Below are 20339 nucleotides of genomic sequence, written 5' to 3'. Positions count from 1 at the left end.
ACAGGAAAGTGTTCAGAATTCTAATGCATTCATCTCAATGTTCAAGGCCATAGGAGAAATTTCATACCCAGCCCAATGGGCCCGAGTTCCCCTGTACCTTCTTCCCAATATCTGCCACCATTTACATTCTTTTTTCATATAAGCAAGAATTTCAAAAGCATCCTTCTCGCTCAACAAGAATAATACAGTTCCTCCAATCATGTAGTAGTTTTAAATATTTGGATAAATGTTGGATCACGTTAAGATAATAATGTTGTCTCGTTTCGATTCATTATCGGTAGGGCTTCACAAATACGAGGCGACATGATGTCATGGCGACTAATACTACTACTAAACCAAATATGCACCTCGTCCACATTCCTCCGATTTCTAATAAATACTAATAATTTGATTAATGATTCTGGAATTTCTAATAAATTTGTACATGTTGGAATGTGTGTGTACGTATTGTGAACCTAACGTGAAGTTTGTTACTGTGTAATGCTTGTTGTTTGTAGTGTTGCCATTTGCCATCAATTCTTCCAACTATGAGTGGAGTGCAATGATTGAATAATTGTTTCTTTGTAGAGGCCTGTTGCTCTCTGTGGCGAGACGTTCGAAAGAGGAAATCGGCTCGTATTTGCGACTCGAAGTTGGAAACCACAGAAAACCAACTTCAGCCGACCACAACTGCGGCTATGACCACTCGGCCACCACAGCGGTTGTCATGACGACTGTGGTATTGGTGCTTAAACTTTTCTACATGAGGTTACTAAGGCTCCTATATTGTGTGTGTACTAGCACGCCTTTCCACTACTCCTCTGACTCGTTCTAGGGGACGATACCACCCACTTCAGAAAAACGAATTTATTCGAATGGAATCTTCATGGTAACCAATATTTATCCCATTAAATTGAAAATTGATGTCACAAACAGAGCATCTCGAAAGATAATGAAAGCCCCTATCATAGCAACAAAGTAAAATATTCGTGTGACAATAATGACCTGTCCAATATCAATGAAATTATAATTTCGACGAGACCTGGTACCGCACTCACCATCCACCTATTCCAAACAGCAGTGTCTTCGAAAATATCTATTTATGAGCTGTAATATATTATCGATATTCCCACCGCGCTGAAAAGTTATAAATATTTTGAATAAAACTCGGGAAACGACTCTACTGTTTTATGGATAGCGCTTGTGGTATGCATCTCTATCGGTGTATATTTATGGAACCGTCGCACGTTAGGTGCTCATCACCAAGTGTTCCTTTCGCGAAAGAGAGGACCGAGTCTCTATACTGGCTGCTGCGGCTCACGAAGTGAAGTTTCTCCATTTTCTCTTCGCTTTCAGCCCATTTCAATGCGGGGAATGAATATTTACCTTATTGATGAGAACGGAATTATGCAAATTTCCGACGCGTTAATAGACACGGCCTTTCGCCGAAATAATAGAGAAATTCCAATTTTGCCAGAAATGCCTACATAGCCACCTATTCCCTCCCTGGCGATGTTTGAAGTCTCGTCTCGGTGTATAATAACTTTCCCATAGTCGCTTCCGAAATCTTGAGAGAGAGAGAGAGAAGTTGCAATAAAGTAGCATAATTAAGCATTATATGAGTAGCATGTTGAACATGTTGCGTTTTAAGCGATTTTGCGCAATAACTTCTCCTCCGCAGGTGGGGTTGGGCTGGGTGTCTGGCAGCAAGCACATCAATCGCCGGAGCTGATGCGTGCTCATGGATCTCGTATGAGCTTGATTCCAGAAAGTTCTCATACATATTCAATTCTTTCGTCGAAACTCATGTGTTACGAGTCACCTTATGTTATGGTAGTACATGCAGTAGACGATTAATGCGGGCTAAATTTCGAACACGCTGCATACGTCTTTAATGGGCAATGATAATTAATGTTTCAACTCGAGGAAAAGGACAATATTTTTCTACCCACAGAAAAATGTCGTACACTTTTATAACGACACTGCGTCTCTGGAGAGAAGTTTTTATTAACGGTGGGTAGAAAGAAAATAACAAACAAGAATGCCAAAGAAATGATTTAACGCGTAATATGGCTTCATTCTAACAGCAAAATCAGCCGTTTTTCATACGAACCCCCCTTTCTTTCATCACCCGTAGAACTGAGTTTAAGACATCCTTGACCGAAAGAGGGCGTGGAAAGTTAATCAAACGGTTAATGAAACTAATTGGATTTGGTTTTGAGTGTTATATAAAGGCACTGCATTTTTTTATTCTTATTTCCTTTCAGTATGCAATGACTATAGAAGAGAAAAAAAAAATCTTAATATTATATGCACTGAAACTGTATCACACCACAGTCTGAGCCAAACACTTTTATCTACATTTCTTTACCCTTGTTTTCTTTGATCTAAATGCAATCTAATACTAATTAATCATGGCCAACTTCCAATGTTCGACAGACACTCACAAAGGTTATATGCAAAGGCATATATTTGAACTCTATGTTTCATTTCTTTTTTTCAAAGTTTTATTTCGGCGATTACTCATACATGATTTGATTTCAAAATGGAACATTGGATGTTACGATCAATTTAATATAATAGTAACAGAAATGTAAATGTGTTCAAATTTTTAGCGTTGAGGGGTCGAGGTCAATCAGTGAAAACGACACAACGTTTGATGGTCAGTAAATGAATTGACATCGAAATAGAGTAGCCCGAATGGCTCTTGCAGTCTCTAAGGTAGCAGTTTTTAAAAAGCATCGCGGACCTTATGTTGTCCGAAAGACGTTGCTGAGGGCGGTATTCATAGACATGGTTTAAACTATAGTCACAATTTTTTTGATAAGAGATCGACACGGATTGGTTAAAAATTTAGGTTTTAACCAATACGTGTAGATATTTTATCCAAAAATTGTGACTACAATTTAAACCATGTCGGTGAATACGGCGGATTTTATTTCAGAACAAAGGAAAAATTAGAATAAAAATACAGTGCTCGCGACTCGAGTAAGGTTGAAGAAACCAGCACTAACTAAAAAACGCGGCTCTAACGCATAGCCTTCAAGAAAGTAGTTTCCAGTAACCTTAAAGGTCCGGCAAGACTTTTGGCACGGTTCCTCATTATCAAAAACTGTTGAAATTTTTACTGGTATTGCAATGAGTGTCTACGTAAGAAAAATATTCATTTTTTTTTTGGGGGGGGGGTTCTGCAAAACAATCTCGTAACCATCAAGGGTTGCACACAAGATAAAATATCGGCAACTGCTCTAAAGCAAAAGACCTGCTGTATGTGGCCCCGGCTTGACAAATCGAAAAAAATACTTAGGCTCTAGTGGAATGAATTTCCCAGGAGCCAAAGCAATACTTTCCCCCATGAAAAAGAGTTTTTAATTTTTTTTCCGACTTTCCCGGCACTTAATTGTCCCTTCTCATGCTGAAAGACATACACTGCGGAATAAAATCAGAAAATTTTAAGTACGTTATCTTTAGACTATAATTTGGCAATGATATGAAAGAGAAAAAATTTGGGTGTAAAATTTTTAGTCGTCAAATACCTTAGCGCCTGGGATTCATCCAGCCCAGTATATATATGATTTTTTCATTTTCAGTTCAATCACCGCATGATAAACTTTGCCAATTTCGACTAATGGTCATAGCTAAAAAGAACCAAGATGAACGTTCAACAGCATACGTTCATCATCAATCGAACCGGCGATATTTTTTTCAAAATATCACACTAATGATTATTATCGAGTTCACGAAAAACATAACTTTGAACTCAGTTATAGTGCGTGGATGTGATACAGATAGTGTTATCCGATGATTCGTTCAAACTAAACATTTCGCTCATTGCAATGACCACTCGACAAGCAGTCGATTCAAATCATCTAACAGAATTCTCTGGCGTGGACAAAGCGGCCCCCACGAGGGCTATCGCTAAGTAATCAAAGAGGCAAACCGCCGATAGCTTTGTCGGCGGTTCAGATTAATTGGCGAGAACCGAGAATAAGAAAGAAAAGGAAAAAAAAAAGAGCACCGCACAGCACCTCTTTTGAACGAAGCATCGCTGATTAAAAGAGAGGAGGTCCGGGGTTCGATAACTGCTATCGTCGCGAGAATGAAACGTCTTATCGCCGATGACAGGATGTTAAAGAGAGAGACCAAAAGAAAAAGTAGAGAAGAGAGAGATATTGCATTGAGGACTTCTCTAACTATATAAGAAAGAAAATGAGCAAAAAAAAGAACTTTCTTTGGCCGTTAATGAGATAAACCTTAGCTGTACGGGATAACCAGCAAACACGACGTTATCCGTTCTCAAGAACTTCACAAGAAAAGCCGATACTTCTTCTAACCAACCTTCCGAGTCTGCCTCTTTCAGAATCCAATAAGGAGGGGGTTTCTTTTCCCATGGGCTGCGAGGATTAGACAAGAAAGACCCACTTCTTGGGAATCCCGATGACTATAACGTCATCTTATCCGGCAATTAATTAGTTTCCACGCAACTCAACACCGATTTCGACGGAATCATTTCAGTCAATTTCAATAGATAAATTCATAAATTGGAGAATTTAATACTCTCGAGCTCGGTTATAACGTCGATAGATGATCTCGACCGATTCTCACAGAGAATAATGCTAATGAGACTCACTTTTAATGTCAACGAAATGCAATTTAGCTCCAATGCTTGTATATATGGTGTCTTTTCAAGGAATTATTAGGATTTTTGAGCTCAAACAACTCGTGAAATGTTCTCCGGGTAGTGAGACTGAATTATAAGATGCGTAGAACTATTTCCAGAAGCCGGGTAATCCTGTTTATTAAATGGGGTATTTTTTCTATTTTTGAATATACACAGCCAGCTACAAATATCTCTCCCTGGGGGATTGGAATTCGCGATTATGTTCAATTCATGTGAATTCATTGCATCTTTAACCTCTCAGTGGTAAAGATCTCAACCTCACTACACCGACACTCGATAAAGCGACAAATCCCTCTACAACAGGGGGTTGATAAATAAAAGAAAAATTAGGTGCCACACAAATTTTTTAGGAACTAAGCATAGTCCCCCCTCCCCCCAGAAAAACAGTCCAAAATGATGTTTTCTCGACTTTTCAGAGACTTGCCTCATTTTATGTCGGAACACTCCGATAATATATATATTTAAATCATATATAGAACATTTAGGCCCCAATGCGGATTTTATAGTCGCCATTGTGACTTGGCACTCGGGATTCGTCAAGTCCTGCTATACAACGATATTTTTTAAAAGTCTGTTTTGGGAATGTCTATAATTTAATGTTAAAAAGCTTATCTTTCTTCAACGATATTTTTTCTTGTTCGGCAGAGTATCGGTATATCGAGATTTCACTGTATAACGGGAAAAAGTGCGCTCACACTCAGAATCAAGCAGAACTGTCAAAAAGAACCAGGTCATGTGCCTTTCCGGGCATGTCCTGGGGCCTCATGTCCATAGAGGTGTTATATGTACACAATGAGATCTGGTGCAATGTGAGTTCCAGTATGTAAATATGCTGGAAGTAGTAGCTAATGGGTCTCCAGAAAATTCTGGGGGGTCCCAGAACATCACTTTGCATGATGGCTATGATGTTGAGACGGCCCAGCGCAGGACAAACATAAGAGAACCCTCACTGAAAACCTAGGGAGCTGAATATCGACACTATTTATTTTTAAATTTCACTATAAATTTATTCAAAAAATTAAATAAATGAGTAGAAATGATCTCGTTCTTGGAAGAAAGTGGGGGAGGGCGTGAATAAGGCGGAGAGGAGGGCACGAGAAGAAAACACGGCCTAAAGGGGCCTATGGGAAAAAAAAGGGTTAAGAAACAATGATTTAAGTTACCAAGATTGAATATTTATTGATATCACTTTCAGTATGAGTCATATTAATGGTGAGATTTTATATATTGCTCATGTGTTATCATTAATATTCTAGGCGAGTTTATGGGGACAATTCAATCTAGATAATGAACTATAAGCTGATTACAACGACAGAAAAAATAATGTCTTCCGTACTGAATCGATACGATATTAATAACCACCATAGCCATTATTGACCGATTTGAAAATCCTTGCTTTAAACTGATAGAAAACTGATAGGCTACTTGTGGTCCATGCACCCTTTTTCCTTTATTAGTTTATTAGAGATAGTTATCGACATCATGGCGGCAATTCAGGCAACGAGTCATTGGATCGTGACCAGCAGCTAAGTTTTTCTTTGATCCACGAGCAACAGCCTGTGTACTATTATATTATTCTATGATTGAGTTTCTGTCTGGTCTAGAAGAGAATGATGCGATTTTCCCGACCGCATGTGCATTGATTTCACATCAACGGAGGAACATTTTGACTTCATGTCGCGAGGCACAACGTGTCATAGCTTAAAAAAAAACAAAAACAATGATAATAAATCGATTAAGTAATAAATATCGTTGCTTTTTATTATATGATAATCGTGTCTTTCTTTTATAGATTTTTTTTCCTTGAAATTTACGATATTTTTTTCGTCCTAATGATGTTAATAAAATCTGATAGGACTCGGGACTATCATTTCAACTTCTTCTGGGGGGGGGGGGGGAACATATACTCAAGATATGTGTATATATATGTTATATATATATTTCACCTTGTTCGTCTATTTCTATTGTATTTATCTAAGCTGGGGAGGGGTGGCTCTGACCCCCAAATGAAATCATACCGATATTTTGACACTTCACCTTTTAAATTTCCTTGCACATCACGATATTTGAGTTGAAAAAGTTTCTTTTTCGATTAGCGATCGTACTTTGTTTTTCATTTCGATCAGAAAAAATACCAATTATATATAAAATATGCAGCGTTTTGTTCGCATTTTTATGTGTCGTGCTCCACTTAGATTTGATAGTGTCGCGAGCTTGACAAAAAAGTTAATCAAGTGCCAAACAGACATTTACAAATTGTTGTTTTCCAGCTGAAATCAATAATATTCATTGAATTTTTTCTTTCTTCTAAATTTCGAAAAGCGTTAAAAAATAATTTTTTTTAGATTAGTTTTTAAATCAATTTTCAAAGAAAATGAAATTATCTAAAAGGGGGGGGGAAAGATGAATTGCGCCGGGAGGGTGCGGGATGGAAAAAAGATTAACAACCACTGTGTTGTAAAAGTGTGAGGGATTTAAAAAATTTAATCGGCATTTCTTATGGATTTTTGGTTGTAACATATCAATCAAAAGTGCTTTGAAATCATGCAAGGGTGATTGATATACCCTTGCATGATTTCAAAGCACTTGAGTGGCACCGTGAGTTGTCGGGAATTAGTCCTATATACGCGTATTGTTTGGCTCCAAAATACACCCTTCGGTATTCCATTGTGCCACGGCACACTATTTGTGAGTTCGCTTCCAAAAGATACAGGTTTCAAATTAGTGACACCGGTACCAATTGGAGATTTTTTGGTGAGCAGCGGAATCAAAAGCTGTGAATTTTTTCATTGCTATCGCAATAACTCGAGAAATAATTATGTTTCTTTGCATTCCTCAGCATCGTGGATTGCATGAGAAGTAGAACGTCTGATATAAGACTACACGGGTTGTCACTAGACCAGTGTTTCTGAAGCACTCTCATACAAGGTCTATTTCTAGTCCCATTGATCTATTATAGAGGATCAAAAAAGAACCCCCTCAGCTATGTCATAGTCATTCGCGAGAGGGTCGTACTCAGAACTAAAGGTCATGTAATGTCTGTGAGGTTGCATAATCAATCAACGTTCGCGGATACACATCTAGATGTGTGATTCACGCATTAAAATTCAATTTTAATCCTCCAAAGTTCGTTTGAGGAGTGAAAATACTTCTTCATATTGTAGGTAAATCTTTTGACACAAAGTTGTTTTTCTTAAATAATACTGCTCTTTTTAAAAATACAATGCAGATACTAAAACTACCCTTTAAAATTTTTGAGCGAAGTCAAATTAAATTATTTTCCCGGGTAACACTGTAACCAAGTACGCCCTGAGAAACAAAATATGGCATACCATAGTCACTGACGAGTAAAGAAAAAGCTTGACAAATTGGAAAAAGTTAGGCGTCAGCTAAATTCCTTAGTAAAAGAAGTTTTTTTTGTTTTCCAAGATATTTTCCAGGAGGAGGGCAAGGGTCATAATAATTTTTTTACGCTTTTCCAGGCATTGGTGATATTCTTTTATGTTAGAGGAAACACATAAATCCCGAAAATTAAGAAAAAAATTAAAAACCTTCGACTCAATTTATAGTTACCATACATAGACATTTTTAGGCACCAACGCCGATCCTTTAGATACCGTGATGGCCCTGCACTTCGGGTTTCCCAAGCCCTGGTATGTACCAAAATTTCAATATCTACTTCGTTGCGAAACACATATCATGGTTTCTTCAACTCTTTGCGCGATACAGTAAAAATCATTAAACCCCTGTAAAATGATATATTCTTTTTTAATGAGGCTTCTTTCGAATTTCCAGCAGGTGCAAAGTAAGGGGTTACAGTACAGGAAAAAGTGTTCCATTAAGAAATCAACTTTACAAAATATCTGAACTAGTCAATGCTAAAATAAGAGGCTTTATGTAGCGAGATATCTGGTGAATTCCACTAAGAGTATTAAGAACCAGACTATTTCTTGAAAACCTCTGATCTAGACCAACTTTCTGATATTCAAGCAATCTCCAACTATTCAATAGACGCCAATGCATGATTCATATTTGAAATTTTCCGCAAGCCTATGTTTAAGTAACAAACTCGAGAAAATTATCTGATGAAGACATTGACATTGGGGCACTGACCTCACATTAAGGGTATTTAGAAGAACGGGGAAAGAGAAATCAAAATTCGGAATTCGTGGATTTTCAAATACAACTTCGAGTTACAAAACACCATCAGTTGAAGAATATGGTTATGATTTCGGAAAACCGGTCGAAAAAGAAATAAAGGAAAAGCGTTTGTGACTATATGAAGTAAACTGCATCAATCCTCACTCCGAAGTCGTGCTTCTCGAATGCAAACCAAACAACGCGAATAAACAGAAATAAGAGTTAATTTTCGTTCTGGTACATCACGCGAGTATGCTATGCAATGCAGAAAAATGCCTTTTAAAACTAGTCGAGGAGGAAAAAGGGACTTTTATGGACAAAAAATATCAACCATTGTGAGAACTTTAGGAAAGATCAAACTTACGAAAGAGGTAGTAAGAAAGGAAAGAAAGAAAAAAATGTGAGAAAATAGTTTTCAATGAGGATACGAACTGCATCTCACAAAAGTTAACGGAATGGAAAGAACCAAGCGGGCGAACGGCCAAATATGATCCCAAAGAAGTGTTTTCTTCACAGAAAAATGCCACGTAAACAAAAATACAAATCATAAATGGAGCAGATAAAGACCAATGAATTTTCCCAAATCAGAATTTGCCTGGAAAAGGGAAACCAAGGGAGGGGTAAATCTCCTAAACAAAGCGTTTTAGGAGAATGTTTATGAAGGATTCAACGTGTGAGAGCGAGATGCGTATGGACAGTACACTATCGGAAAAGCCAGGCCTACGTGGAAATGATAATACCATAATATATAAATAAATAAACAACAAAACTTCGCCCAAAAAAGGAGATGGGCTAGAACGCACACGCCAAGACATGATTGATTGGTGTTGCAACACATACTCAACATCAACGACGGCAACCCCAAAGAACTGAACATATTTTTCATATGAATATACGTAAATAAAAAATGTGATGGCTAATGATTGATAGTGGAAGCAATGGAATTTACAAGACTTCGTAACAGATTTTGTTTTACTAAAAAGAAAATGGAATCCCGTCCCAGAAACCGTTTATTTTCATGTTAGGTTCTATCTGAACCATTATGCTACATCTCGAATATAAATTGTGAGCCGAATTTCAGTTAGCCTCGCTTTACGTAACGTATTTTTGTATAAATTTTCGTTAAGGTACTCTACAGTCCCAAAGCAGAAAATGCCAAAAACTGTGACGTGCATCGCAGAACAATCTCAGAAAGAATTTTTAAGGAATGAATAGAAAACACACAGTATATAGGAATGCGTGCTATTGTATATGGGAGGGCTCATTACAGACCAACGCGGTACACTCTGCTTTGAGGCTCACGGGGCTGAAACTAACGGGTTTGGTCACCAGGCTGTCGAATTCACATTTCTCTTCTTTCGATTGATCGGTCTAAACACTACGTATTTTATTATTTGTATTCATTACATTTTTGGAAAACAATGGAAATTTAGAATATTACGAGAAATTTGGCCCAATTGTGAGTTTTAAATATTTTACGGTACTGTTTCCCAATGAGAGTGATAGTGAATCAAAAACCGGGCTTCCTAACACGGGTTCTTATCTTACACGGAGAAAAGGCGTACGCGAAGAAAAGGAAGAGACACAGGGGGTTCGTGCCTCTCCCCAAGACGATCAAAAATTAAAAATATTTTTGAATACTGTAAAAAATTAAGATATCGAAAGGAAATGACTCTTTATATATGATATTTTATTTTCTGTTAATTTTTAAATACTTTTGAAGATTGGTAACTCAAAATTCTTCTCGAGCAAATTCCTTGTGGCTCCCCCTCCGAAGGCTAGTTCTGCGAACACTCCTGTCTCGAACCTTTTGTGCTAATTAGATGAGGAAAGGGGCACTCTATGCCAATAAGGCCACAGGTCGCTTCACAGAATAATATTCAGCATACTATAATGCAAAAAAAACAATAACTTTCGAATGTATTCTCATCCAATCTCACGGAACCGCTGAAGCATCTCCAAGTACCCTCTGGTTAAGAACCACTGCTCAGAAAGGTGCACTAAAACGCCTGGAGGTTTAGGGGGGGGCAGTAGAGGCAGGCCATGAGCATTACTATCCATGGGATCTTATGAGGTTTGACTTTAAACTGTAGAGCTCAAAAAAGAAGGACGAATATGAAAAATACGTTAGACTTCGCTTTTCTGGAATGAGTGACCCGCAGCATCAAATGGCCATGGAATTTATATACCTTCTTTGCATTAAATTTCAGCAACAATGTGCTGAAATTGCAGAAAAATAGCAGGAAATAAATAAATTATTTTCCGTGAGAGTTAAGACTATTGCGAGAGAGACAGAGAGCTGGTTTATTAATTAATGTAGTCACTTTTAATGTGGTCAGTAAGATGACATTACTTATTCTTCGTATCCTATGCCAGGGCTTGAAAAATCGAAAAACTATTTAGGTGTCAGCCAAATTTCTTGGAAGACAAAAAGTTTTTTTCAAGAAAATCAGCAAAAAGAGATTTTTCCGACTTTTCTGGGACAGTTTTCCTTATTAGTTGACATAAAATAAATTTTCTTTTGTCCTCGGAATCAAATTAACATAGAGAACTATTTTAAACGCCAATACCAATTTTTTTAGTTGCCATGGTGACCTGGCGCCCAGGATTTGTCAACTCCTGCCCTCAGCAGTTCAGGCGCCCATTCCATATATACGCTACGGTGATCATAATAGTAAGCACCTGAGAAATTTTTGAACCCTTTCTATATATAGTGCCGTATTTACTATTCTGCTCAAAAGAAAAATGTCTGGCTGGATGCCACTAATCAACATAGAGTTCGATAATGAATTTTCTAAGGTGTGAGCCGATCAGACCTGTTTGTGAAAAGCTACAAAAACACCCGTTTTTCCAGCTGGAACTCGAACCAAAGACCAAAGGTTGACTTTAGGTAAGTTAACTATCCGACAAAGTAACAGTCACGAACCTAAAACATCCTCAAACTCATTAATTCGAGTTTATGAATAATTAATGACGCGATTGAAATACAAATATGCGTTCTCGATTTCAATATCATTATTTAATCATAACCCTTTTAATTATTTCAAGAGTAAATCAAATTAGTTTTTGAAACATTATACATAATTTAAGGGTAATAATGAACGAGTTTCTTCCCTTTTGACATTTTACAAACAGTTGAAATGGATTTGGGATATTTAATTCATGAATTATTCCTTGAGTAAAATACAGAAAACACGCGATCTAATTAAATTTTACTCCGAATTTTATTTGGTGCTTTGTCGGAATTTTCGTCGATCTCAGTTATGGCTAATACAATATAAACTGGGATTAGTACGAATGTGTGTCGATTTGTATGATACAAACATTTTCAGTGCAGTATTTACATTTTCGAATTATACGGAGAATACGTTAAAGATATCTCTCTCTCTGAAGTGGTTTTCACACATAAAATACGCAATTTGCATTGCTATGAAATCTCAGTGACGGTGCGATGATTATTATTACACCAAGGAAATATCAAACAGCTAATTATTTGGCTTCGGATAATGTGTTTGGCATCTCCCACTAATACATTTTTATATTTTCTTTTAAGAATAAATACTGTAGAACCTTCTTTATCCAAAATAAAGGGGGGGGGGGGGGCAGAAACTCATTTCAAATATTGATATTAATTCTCCGTTCCTTAGACCAATGATTCCCGAATTCTGCTCCCCGGGCCACCTAGGGTGCCCTGAGCACTTCCCAGATGCCCCTTCAGGAGTATAAAACAAATCAGTGCATTTATCTATTTTTAATTTTTGTCACGAAAACATCTCCCTAGTCACCACACAGTATAACATAGGGCAGTAAATTTATTGAATGAATAAAAAGAGGCCTCAGAGGAAGACGTCTAGAATTTATTCTAAAAACGGCTCCACGAGCCAGATAGCATGAGAACCGTCTCCTTAGGAGACTGGACCTTCGAAGAAGTGTCCCTTTAAACCAGTGTTTCTCAAAGTGTGCATCGTGGCTCCTAGGGATGTTGCAAGGAGATGACGACAATAATGTGTTAGTGCTTTGAAGAGGTATTCTTTTATATGGTTCTGGTTGAGAGCGATGGATAAACAATGACTGGGCAAGAGAGTTGCTGGCAGAAAAAAAGGTTGAGAACCACCAACAACTTCAAAGCATTGCGTAGCTAAGAGGTTATTAATCTAAAGCTTTATATCCACCAGGGCCCCAACATATCCAAGATCCCTACATTGGAAATCGTGTGAAAGTGTGAGGGAGCACGACTTATATATAAAGATTGCGACACATTGCTGTTACTAATAAGCAACAATAAATCCATATTTATATAATAAACAGGACTTGAAAAGTCGGCAAAATATTAAGGTGCCAGTCATAGGCGGAGATAGACTTGGAAGTCTGGGGGAGGGGCACGATGATGATGATGTCAATTCATATATGCATATATACGTTAGATCAGTCAACTTCACTTTTGACGATGGGGGAAATTGCCCCCCCCCCCCGTATCTCCACCGATGGTGCCAGTGAATATTAATGAGCAATGATTTTTCCTCGTACAAAAAAAATAAAAAACTGCAGTCCTTATAAATATTTTTTTTCTAATTTTCCGGCACATAATGACCTCTTCTTATGTTGAAGACACACTGCAATGAAGTCATATAATTATTAAATGTAGGTGCTAATACCGATTTTCTAGTCGCAATGGGAACCTGGTGCCTGAAATTTGTCAAGCCTTATAATAAATTATTCCGCATTAAATTGTTGTTGATCGACATCAGAAATTTTTTTTTTAGTGAAGAGTCCGTAGAGACACTAATATAATTGTACAACCAAATATAAAAATTAGTATCCTGTATTGGGGGTCCCTGTGTGGATTGTGGAGCTGGGCCACGGACCCTGTTAGAGCTCCCGTTGATGCACCACTGAAATTAAAATTGTTTTAATTTAATTGTCGAATAAATCTACTATCCACTGAAATTTAAATATTATTCCGTTTATTCTGGATATGGAAGGCTCTACCATCAGCCTACACTTATAAATTTTTCGGGTGTAGAGCAAGCACCAACTGAGAATTCGTGTAGAAGCTCTTTTTTTTTTCGAGAGCACATCGAAAAACGCCATCCTGACACCATTATGAACACATTATAGTCACAAAATATTGCAATTATTATTTTTTGTGAACGAGAGAATCGATCAAACACAACGTGATTGTCTGCACGTTAATCATTTTTCAGACACACACACACAATCGATAATAAAATTAAATACACTTTAAATTAAAAACAATGGACATGATATTCATGTACAAAAACAAAGAACGAACGAACAATCTCTCACTCTCGCACATGTAAGACATGTTACAACACGCATTCGTATTTTATATTCTCTGTGTTTTGACCCCCGTCGTGACTAAAAAGAACAATTTATGACAATAAAATAATAATAATATAGGAACGCAAACAATGAACTAACCTTTCTTCTTCTCTTTTCATGTTAGATGCTGTACATGACGATTCCTTGTCCGGTAACGTTAAATAAAAATAGGGGGTGAGGGGAGCACAGGAAACGCTGACCGTATTTTTCCACGCTAAAAAAACATTTATATATATATATAATAGAATTTCACTCTATAGACACTTGTCACTTTTTGTTGTTGTCGTCGTTTTCAAATATGTACAGCTACACTAACGTCGTTGCGGTTCCGTTCGGTCTTTCTGTGCCTTACGTCGGGCATGGCGTATTTTAACCTGTCCCAGAAGAGTTTGTCGCCCCATCGAAGCACGGGGCTCTGTTTAATCCACATGCGAATGTCAGGATCGAGATCCTGCGGGTCCATTTTGCCCAACGCTATCACTAGTAGCCTGTGCTGGCAAGCGCTCAGGACTTCGCGGTGCGCCGACTTGAATTCGTACCGACACCACTCGCTCTTGAGGAAGTTCTCGGAGAGGATGAGTATTGTCCTCCGGCTACTCTCCATGGCCTCCACGATGGCCTCGGACATGTAGCCACCGACCGGCAGATCGCGGTAATGAAGGCACAACCTGTACGAGGGCGACCCGCACTCCAGCTCGGGGGCCAGAATCTGTGCTACGAACACCTCGTCTTTCTTGCTGTAGGACACGAAGGCGTCGAACAGCTTGTCCTCCTCACTGCTCCGGTGAGAGGACCGGCCCCCGCCCCGGCCGAAGAGGCGGACGCCGTACTTAGCGAAGAACCACACGCTCATCTCTTTTCGGTACACGAACACCAAGATCACAGCAAAAATGAGTAGGACCAAAACTGATCCCACCACGATCAGAAGAGGGACGATGTCCCGGAAATCGAAGTTCCTCACGAGTGAGGTCGCGGAATAATTTACGCAAGAAGTCACGTTGAAGTCGTACAGGAGTTGGCTGCTGCTGTCGTTGTGCGAACACTCCAGCATGTACAGGTCCCGGACATAGTCACCGCGGACGTGCAGCCACTCGCTGAACTTGCCGACGAACCCACAGTCGCACGTCCACGGATTGTGGGACATCCTTATCTCTTGTAGACGAGGATTGGAAATCAGCTGCCAAACTTCGAACTGCACTAGAATGTTGTGGTTGAGGTGAAGAACCTCCAACGACTTGAGAGCTAGGAAAGTGACGTTGCTGATTGACGATATCAAGTTGTGCGCCAGATACAACTCGCGTAGATGAATCAGGCGTTCGAATTCGTACCCGTAGAGGGCCGTCAACCTGTTGTGGTCAAGATTGAGAACCTGCAAATCTCGTAAACCATTGAAAGTGCGGTTGTTGATGGTGTGCACTTTGCTGTTGTTCAAATACAAGATCTTCATATTTTTCCTGCCAATGAATGTGTGACTCGAAAGTGTCGGTATGTCACTGCCGTCTAAGTATAATTCGGTCACGTCCATCGGTATCTTCCGCGGAACGGCCGAATGACCACGAGCACTGCAATCAACGATGTTGGTATTCCAACTCTGGTCATAATAACAAGTGCAGTTCTCGGGGCAAACCATCTTGCAATCGCAGGCGTCAAATTCACAGCAGTGACACAAGGCGAAGCAGTGATTACTATACCTACACAGGAACTGCGAAGATTGGGCCCTCACCAATGGTACTATGGAGCGTCTCCTGGTGAATGTCAATGAACAGACAATGTCGTCTATATCCGTCATTCGAGGGTATTGCCTGGATTCGTCCAAGGAACCCATTCTCTGCAGCCACTCCATGTTGCAGTCACAGATGTAAGGGTTCTGCGACACGGTGAATTCCGGCAAGGGTTTCCGGTTCGGGATTTCGCTTAGCCTGAACGCGTTCATTTCCAGGGTTTCCAGGAAATTGTTTTTCAGTTCAACCCTCGTTAGGTTTTGTTTCGCTAGAAACGTGTACGGTTGGATTTTTCTAATGTAATTGTTTTGCAGGAAAACGATTTCTATGCCGTTCGGCAGCGATGTCGCGTCTATTTCTGTGATTTTGTTCGCAGACGCGTCCAAAGTCCTCAGTTTCAAGACGGACTCCAAATCGAAATAATTCCCGAGCTTTTCAATAAGATTGCTGTGTATGTCGAGCCACTGTAATCCCACCGGTATCAACGCGTAGTCGAAAAAGGTAATGCGGTTCGCCGATATATTCAGCATCAGTAGGTCGTGCAGGTTCACGAACAAGTTGTTGATATCCGAAATTTCATTGGAGTCCAACCTCAAGGCATGCAATTCGGGGACCTCGTCGAACGTCCCTTGCTCGATGGCTTGAATTTTATTTCCGGCAACGTTCAGGATTCGCAGGGATGGCATATCCTCGAAAACGCCTTTCGTGATGTTCCCGATATTGTTTCCCGCTAGTCTCAAACTATACAGATGACGCAATCCCTGGTAAGAGGCGTTTGCGATCCCTGATATTTGGTTGTTACTGATGTCCAAGCTCCTCAATTGCTGCGAGAAACGTATGGTTGCTGGCAATTGCATCAGTTTGTTTACGTTCAAATTCAGCTCTTGCATGTTAGTGCAATTTTTGAGAGCTTCGCTGTGCACGGCTTGGATCTTATTATGGTCGAGAGCGAGCATGCTGAGGATCTGCAACCCGTTAAACGTCAGTATGTCGATGTACGTCAGAGAATTATAACTTAATATTAGAGTGTGTAGGTTGTAAAGAGACGAGAAAGCGTTGTCGGCGATGCTGACCAGCTTGTTGTGGTGCAGTTGCAGCACGTTCAGGCTGTACTGGGATCGGAAAACGCTAGAATCTAAATGCGACAGTTCGTTGTAACTGAGATCCAAGAGAATCAACCTGGTCATGTCGGCGAAAGTGTCACCGTTTAGCCACTGACTGGTCAGCTCGTTGTGACTGAGATCTAAGATCAACATCTGCTGGAGACCAGCAAACAGCCCGGGAGGTATGACGCTCATGGAATTGTTTTGTAAATATAGCTCGTTAAGTTGTTCCGCGTGCTTCAGAAAGCCCGGCGGCAGGGCTACCAACTGATTACTAGAGAGATCAAGTAATTGCAGCTTACCTAAGTTAAGCAGTGCATTATCCTCGGCTCGTGATATCCTGTTGCTCCGCAAATTCAATATCCTAAGATGAGAGAGCGCAGAAAATCCACCGTCACTGAGCACTTTCAACTTGTTTCCGGTAAGATCGAGTTGTTGGACGTAAACGGCACAGGAAGTCCGGTTGTTCGTGAATCCGAAATTGACCACTTCACTGAAATCATTATTGGTCAGGTTGAGGAAAGACAGACTATTCAGGGAACAGAGTAGAGACGGCGCCAGGGCGGGCATATTATTCTGACTGAGGTCTAATCGCTCGATTTTCTGGAGTGGGGAGAAGCTACCGGGGATGACTCTGAGAGAAATCTCGCCCCAATCGCTGTTATATGTCCTCACGGTCAGATTCTGCAACTCGCCGAGCCCACTGAAAGCACGAACCGGGATCTCTCGAAGCTTACAGTACTCGATGTGCAGAGACTTGAGTTCCCTCAGATGATGGAAAGAGTTATTACCCAGAGCGCTCTCGAACATCACATTCTCGCACTGTATCTTCAAACTGATAGTCCTCTGGGGCTGAATCAGGCTGAAGTTCGTACTGTCGAAAACTCCGTTTATGGTCCGGACAGTGCAGGTCAGGGCGACAGCTGAATCTCCGGCTTTTCCAGCCGCTGCCCATTCGCAATCCTCCGGCGCGACGTAACTCCTCGTCCCTGGCAAAGCTCCGCGACAGCGACTGAACATCGCCGCTCCGACGATAAGGTAACAGAACCAGTTGACTATCATCATCATCCAATTAAATTAAGAAATATCTAAATGACTTCTATCCTCGTATATATATATCCACTTTTTTTCCGACTCTTTATCGAGGGCTAACCGAGTACGGCCCAGAATAAATTACCTTCTTTCAGCTGCATGTAGAGAACCGACATCATACAGCTGCGAGCTTATTCAAATTTCCCAAGTGGCTTCTTCATAATTGAATTCATATCACAGACAAAAACCGTCGGAGGAGGAAATAATTCGTGCGAAGATGAAGTTCTCCACACATTTTTGAAAGATCAAATCTCCTTCAAAGAGGAGAAAATAGCACACCTGAGGATGACTCGGGATTTACCGCCGGTATCCACAGCACTTCACTCGTAGCAATGTCCGTTTACGGGACAGCACATTACTATCCGGATGGAAAAAAAAAAGCTAACTTTTTTTTTCGTTTTATGCCCCTCACAAACGAGAAGTTCGGCAAGCCAACAGAGAAGACATTCCCCGCGAAGGAAAAACTTTCTTTAAGCCGCTGCTTTTTCCCTACCACAAAAACTCGAAATAACTAGAATGAGAGGAAAAAGAGAATCATCGCTAGTAGGGAGAGAGGAGAGTCGCGAAATAACGAATCTTTACTCCAGCGATCACGAGCTTCGACTGACTGACAGCGGAGAAGAGCGAGTTTTGAGAGAAGGGAGAGAGATACCGACCCAACCCCTCCACCTACTCTACAGGACCGGTTGTTGCTTCTCCGTAGCGCCAGGGGGCGACACCATTAGGCTCGGCTCCAACCACTTTCGAATGTGGGGATGGAAACTAGTTGTAGAATAAATGTGAGAAGAATAACAAAGAAAAAAAAACCAAACCCGTAATTCATAACAAGGTGATTTTTTTTTTTTTTTTCCTTTCGTAATCACATTCTTGCGTGGAGTTCGCGTTCAAACAATGTTGCAAGATTTTTGACAGATGCCGATTCTAAATATTCGATACTTCGATTAATAATTATTTTGATACTTTTTTTTACCTAGAAAAGGAAAATTAAAAAATTTGAGCATTGGGTGGAATTTGAAATTTGATTTATGCAAGATAGAAAAGTGCAAACTATCAATGCTAAAAAATGTTCTCTTTTTGTAATAAGATCTTTTAGTTTTATTTGGGGCCGTTCAAATATTACGTCAGCAAATCGGAAACCCCCATCGATGCTGACGTAATACTTGAATGACCCCTTTACTGTAGACTCTATCCAGCTAATATCAAGCTAAGTTGTTCCAGATTACCGAAAGCGCCGGATTACTGAAAGTTAATTGAAAAAGCTCTTTTAAATGATATAAACTTCAGCGCACAGACTTGCAATGACATGTTTTCCTCTATGCTCGAAGAAAACTCGCCTAAAAACGCCGGATAAATCGACGGGCCGGAACTAAAGTTGTTCGATTCGATACGATAAAGTGACAATTACAGATTACAGACACAATTAAATAAATAATAAATGCAGAAAACATGATTAGAATATAAAACACAAAAATGAAAGTTATTTATGAGGGTAAAGTTATTAATTAAGAAGTAACTCACTTGTACTGGCCAACAGTATAAAATTAGGTACAGTTAAATGTCTAAATAAAATAACTCGCTTGTTTGAAAACAATGTATTCATAAAAATTCACGCAAATACAAAACATATGTATATTACATTTAAAAAAATAAACGAAAAATATGTATATATAAATACAGGCCTATGTCATAGTAGAAGTATAATCAGACAGCAACTCAAACGGCTAGTGGGAACATGCGTTATACAGAATGGGTTTATGGTACATATAAAAACATGATTGCCAGTGTGACGATTGGCAAGAAATATGCGCGTTCCGAAAATCTACCAAAAAAGAAAAAAAATCCATATCTGAAAATACACTACAATATTTGAAATGATTAATATATATTTTAAAAAATTCCTTTTTAACACACAGTATGAAGGGTTGAAATGTTAGTTATAAACAGAAAAAAATAATATAAGAGAGCAAAGATGATTTTTTTTTTAAATTGTTTAGAATACTCAAAAACGCTCTACTAGAATGTCTTTCAAGGAAAGAAGCCAGACATTGTAGAAAAGTAAATTTAAAGAAAAAAAGTAGATTTTTTTATCTTTGATGACCTCATATAAAACAAATTTAAGAGAATTCTGGAAACCAGTTGAAAATTCGTAATGCGTGTAATTTGCTGAAATCGGTGTTCGTTATAAGCAATCGAATCGGCATAGATGAGCAATACGAAATGCATGGAAACCTTCGTTACATTTAAAAATGTATAATATCCGTGTTGTCATAAGGGAGTCCG

General features: G+C 39.3%; 1 protein-coding gene across 1 annotated transcript in view; it reads right to left on the bottom strand.

Annotated features, from left to right (window-relative positions):
- Nucleotides 1–18670, bottom strand: part of LOC149083083 (toll-like receptor Tollo) — a 47877-nt gene extending 29207 nt beyond the window's left edge. Inside the window, exon 1 of the mRNA XM_089236218.1 lies at nt 14243–18670. Within this exon, the coding sequence (XP_089092344.1) occupies nt 14436–18035 (3600 nt within the window). The 5' untranslated portion in view covers nt 18036–18670 and the 3' untranslated portion in view covers nt 14243–14435. The remainder of the gene's footprint in view (nt 1–14242) is intronic.
- Between the last annotated feature and the right edge of the window lie 1669 nt (nt 18671–20339).

Source organism: Pholcus phalangioides, unplaced genomic scaffold (assembly GCF_987345545.1).
Source record: "Pholcus phalangioides strain wild (caught in Gottingen) unplaced genomic scaffold, Ppha-v1.0 ptg000009l_1, whole genome shotgun sequence".
NCBI lineage: Eukaryota > Metazoa > Arthropoda > Arachnida > Araneae > Pholcidae > Pholcus > Pholcus phalangioides.
Note: the sequence above shows the minus strand (reverse complement) of the source record. Positions and strands in the feature narration are given on the sequence as shown.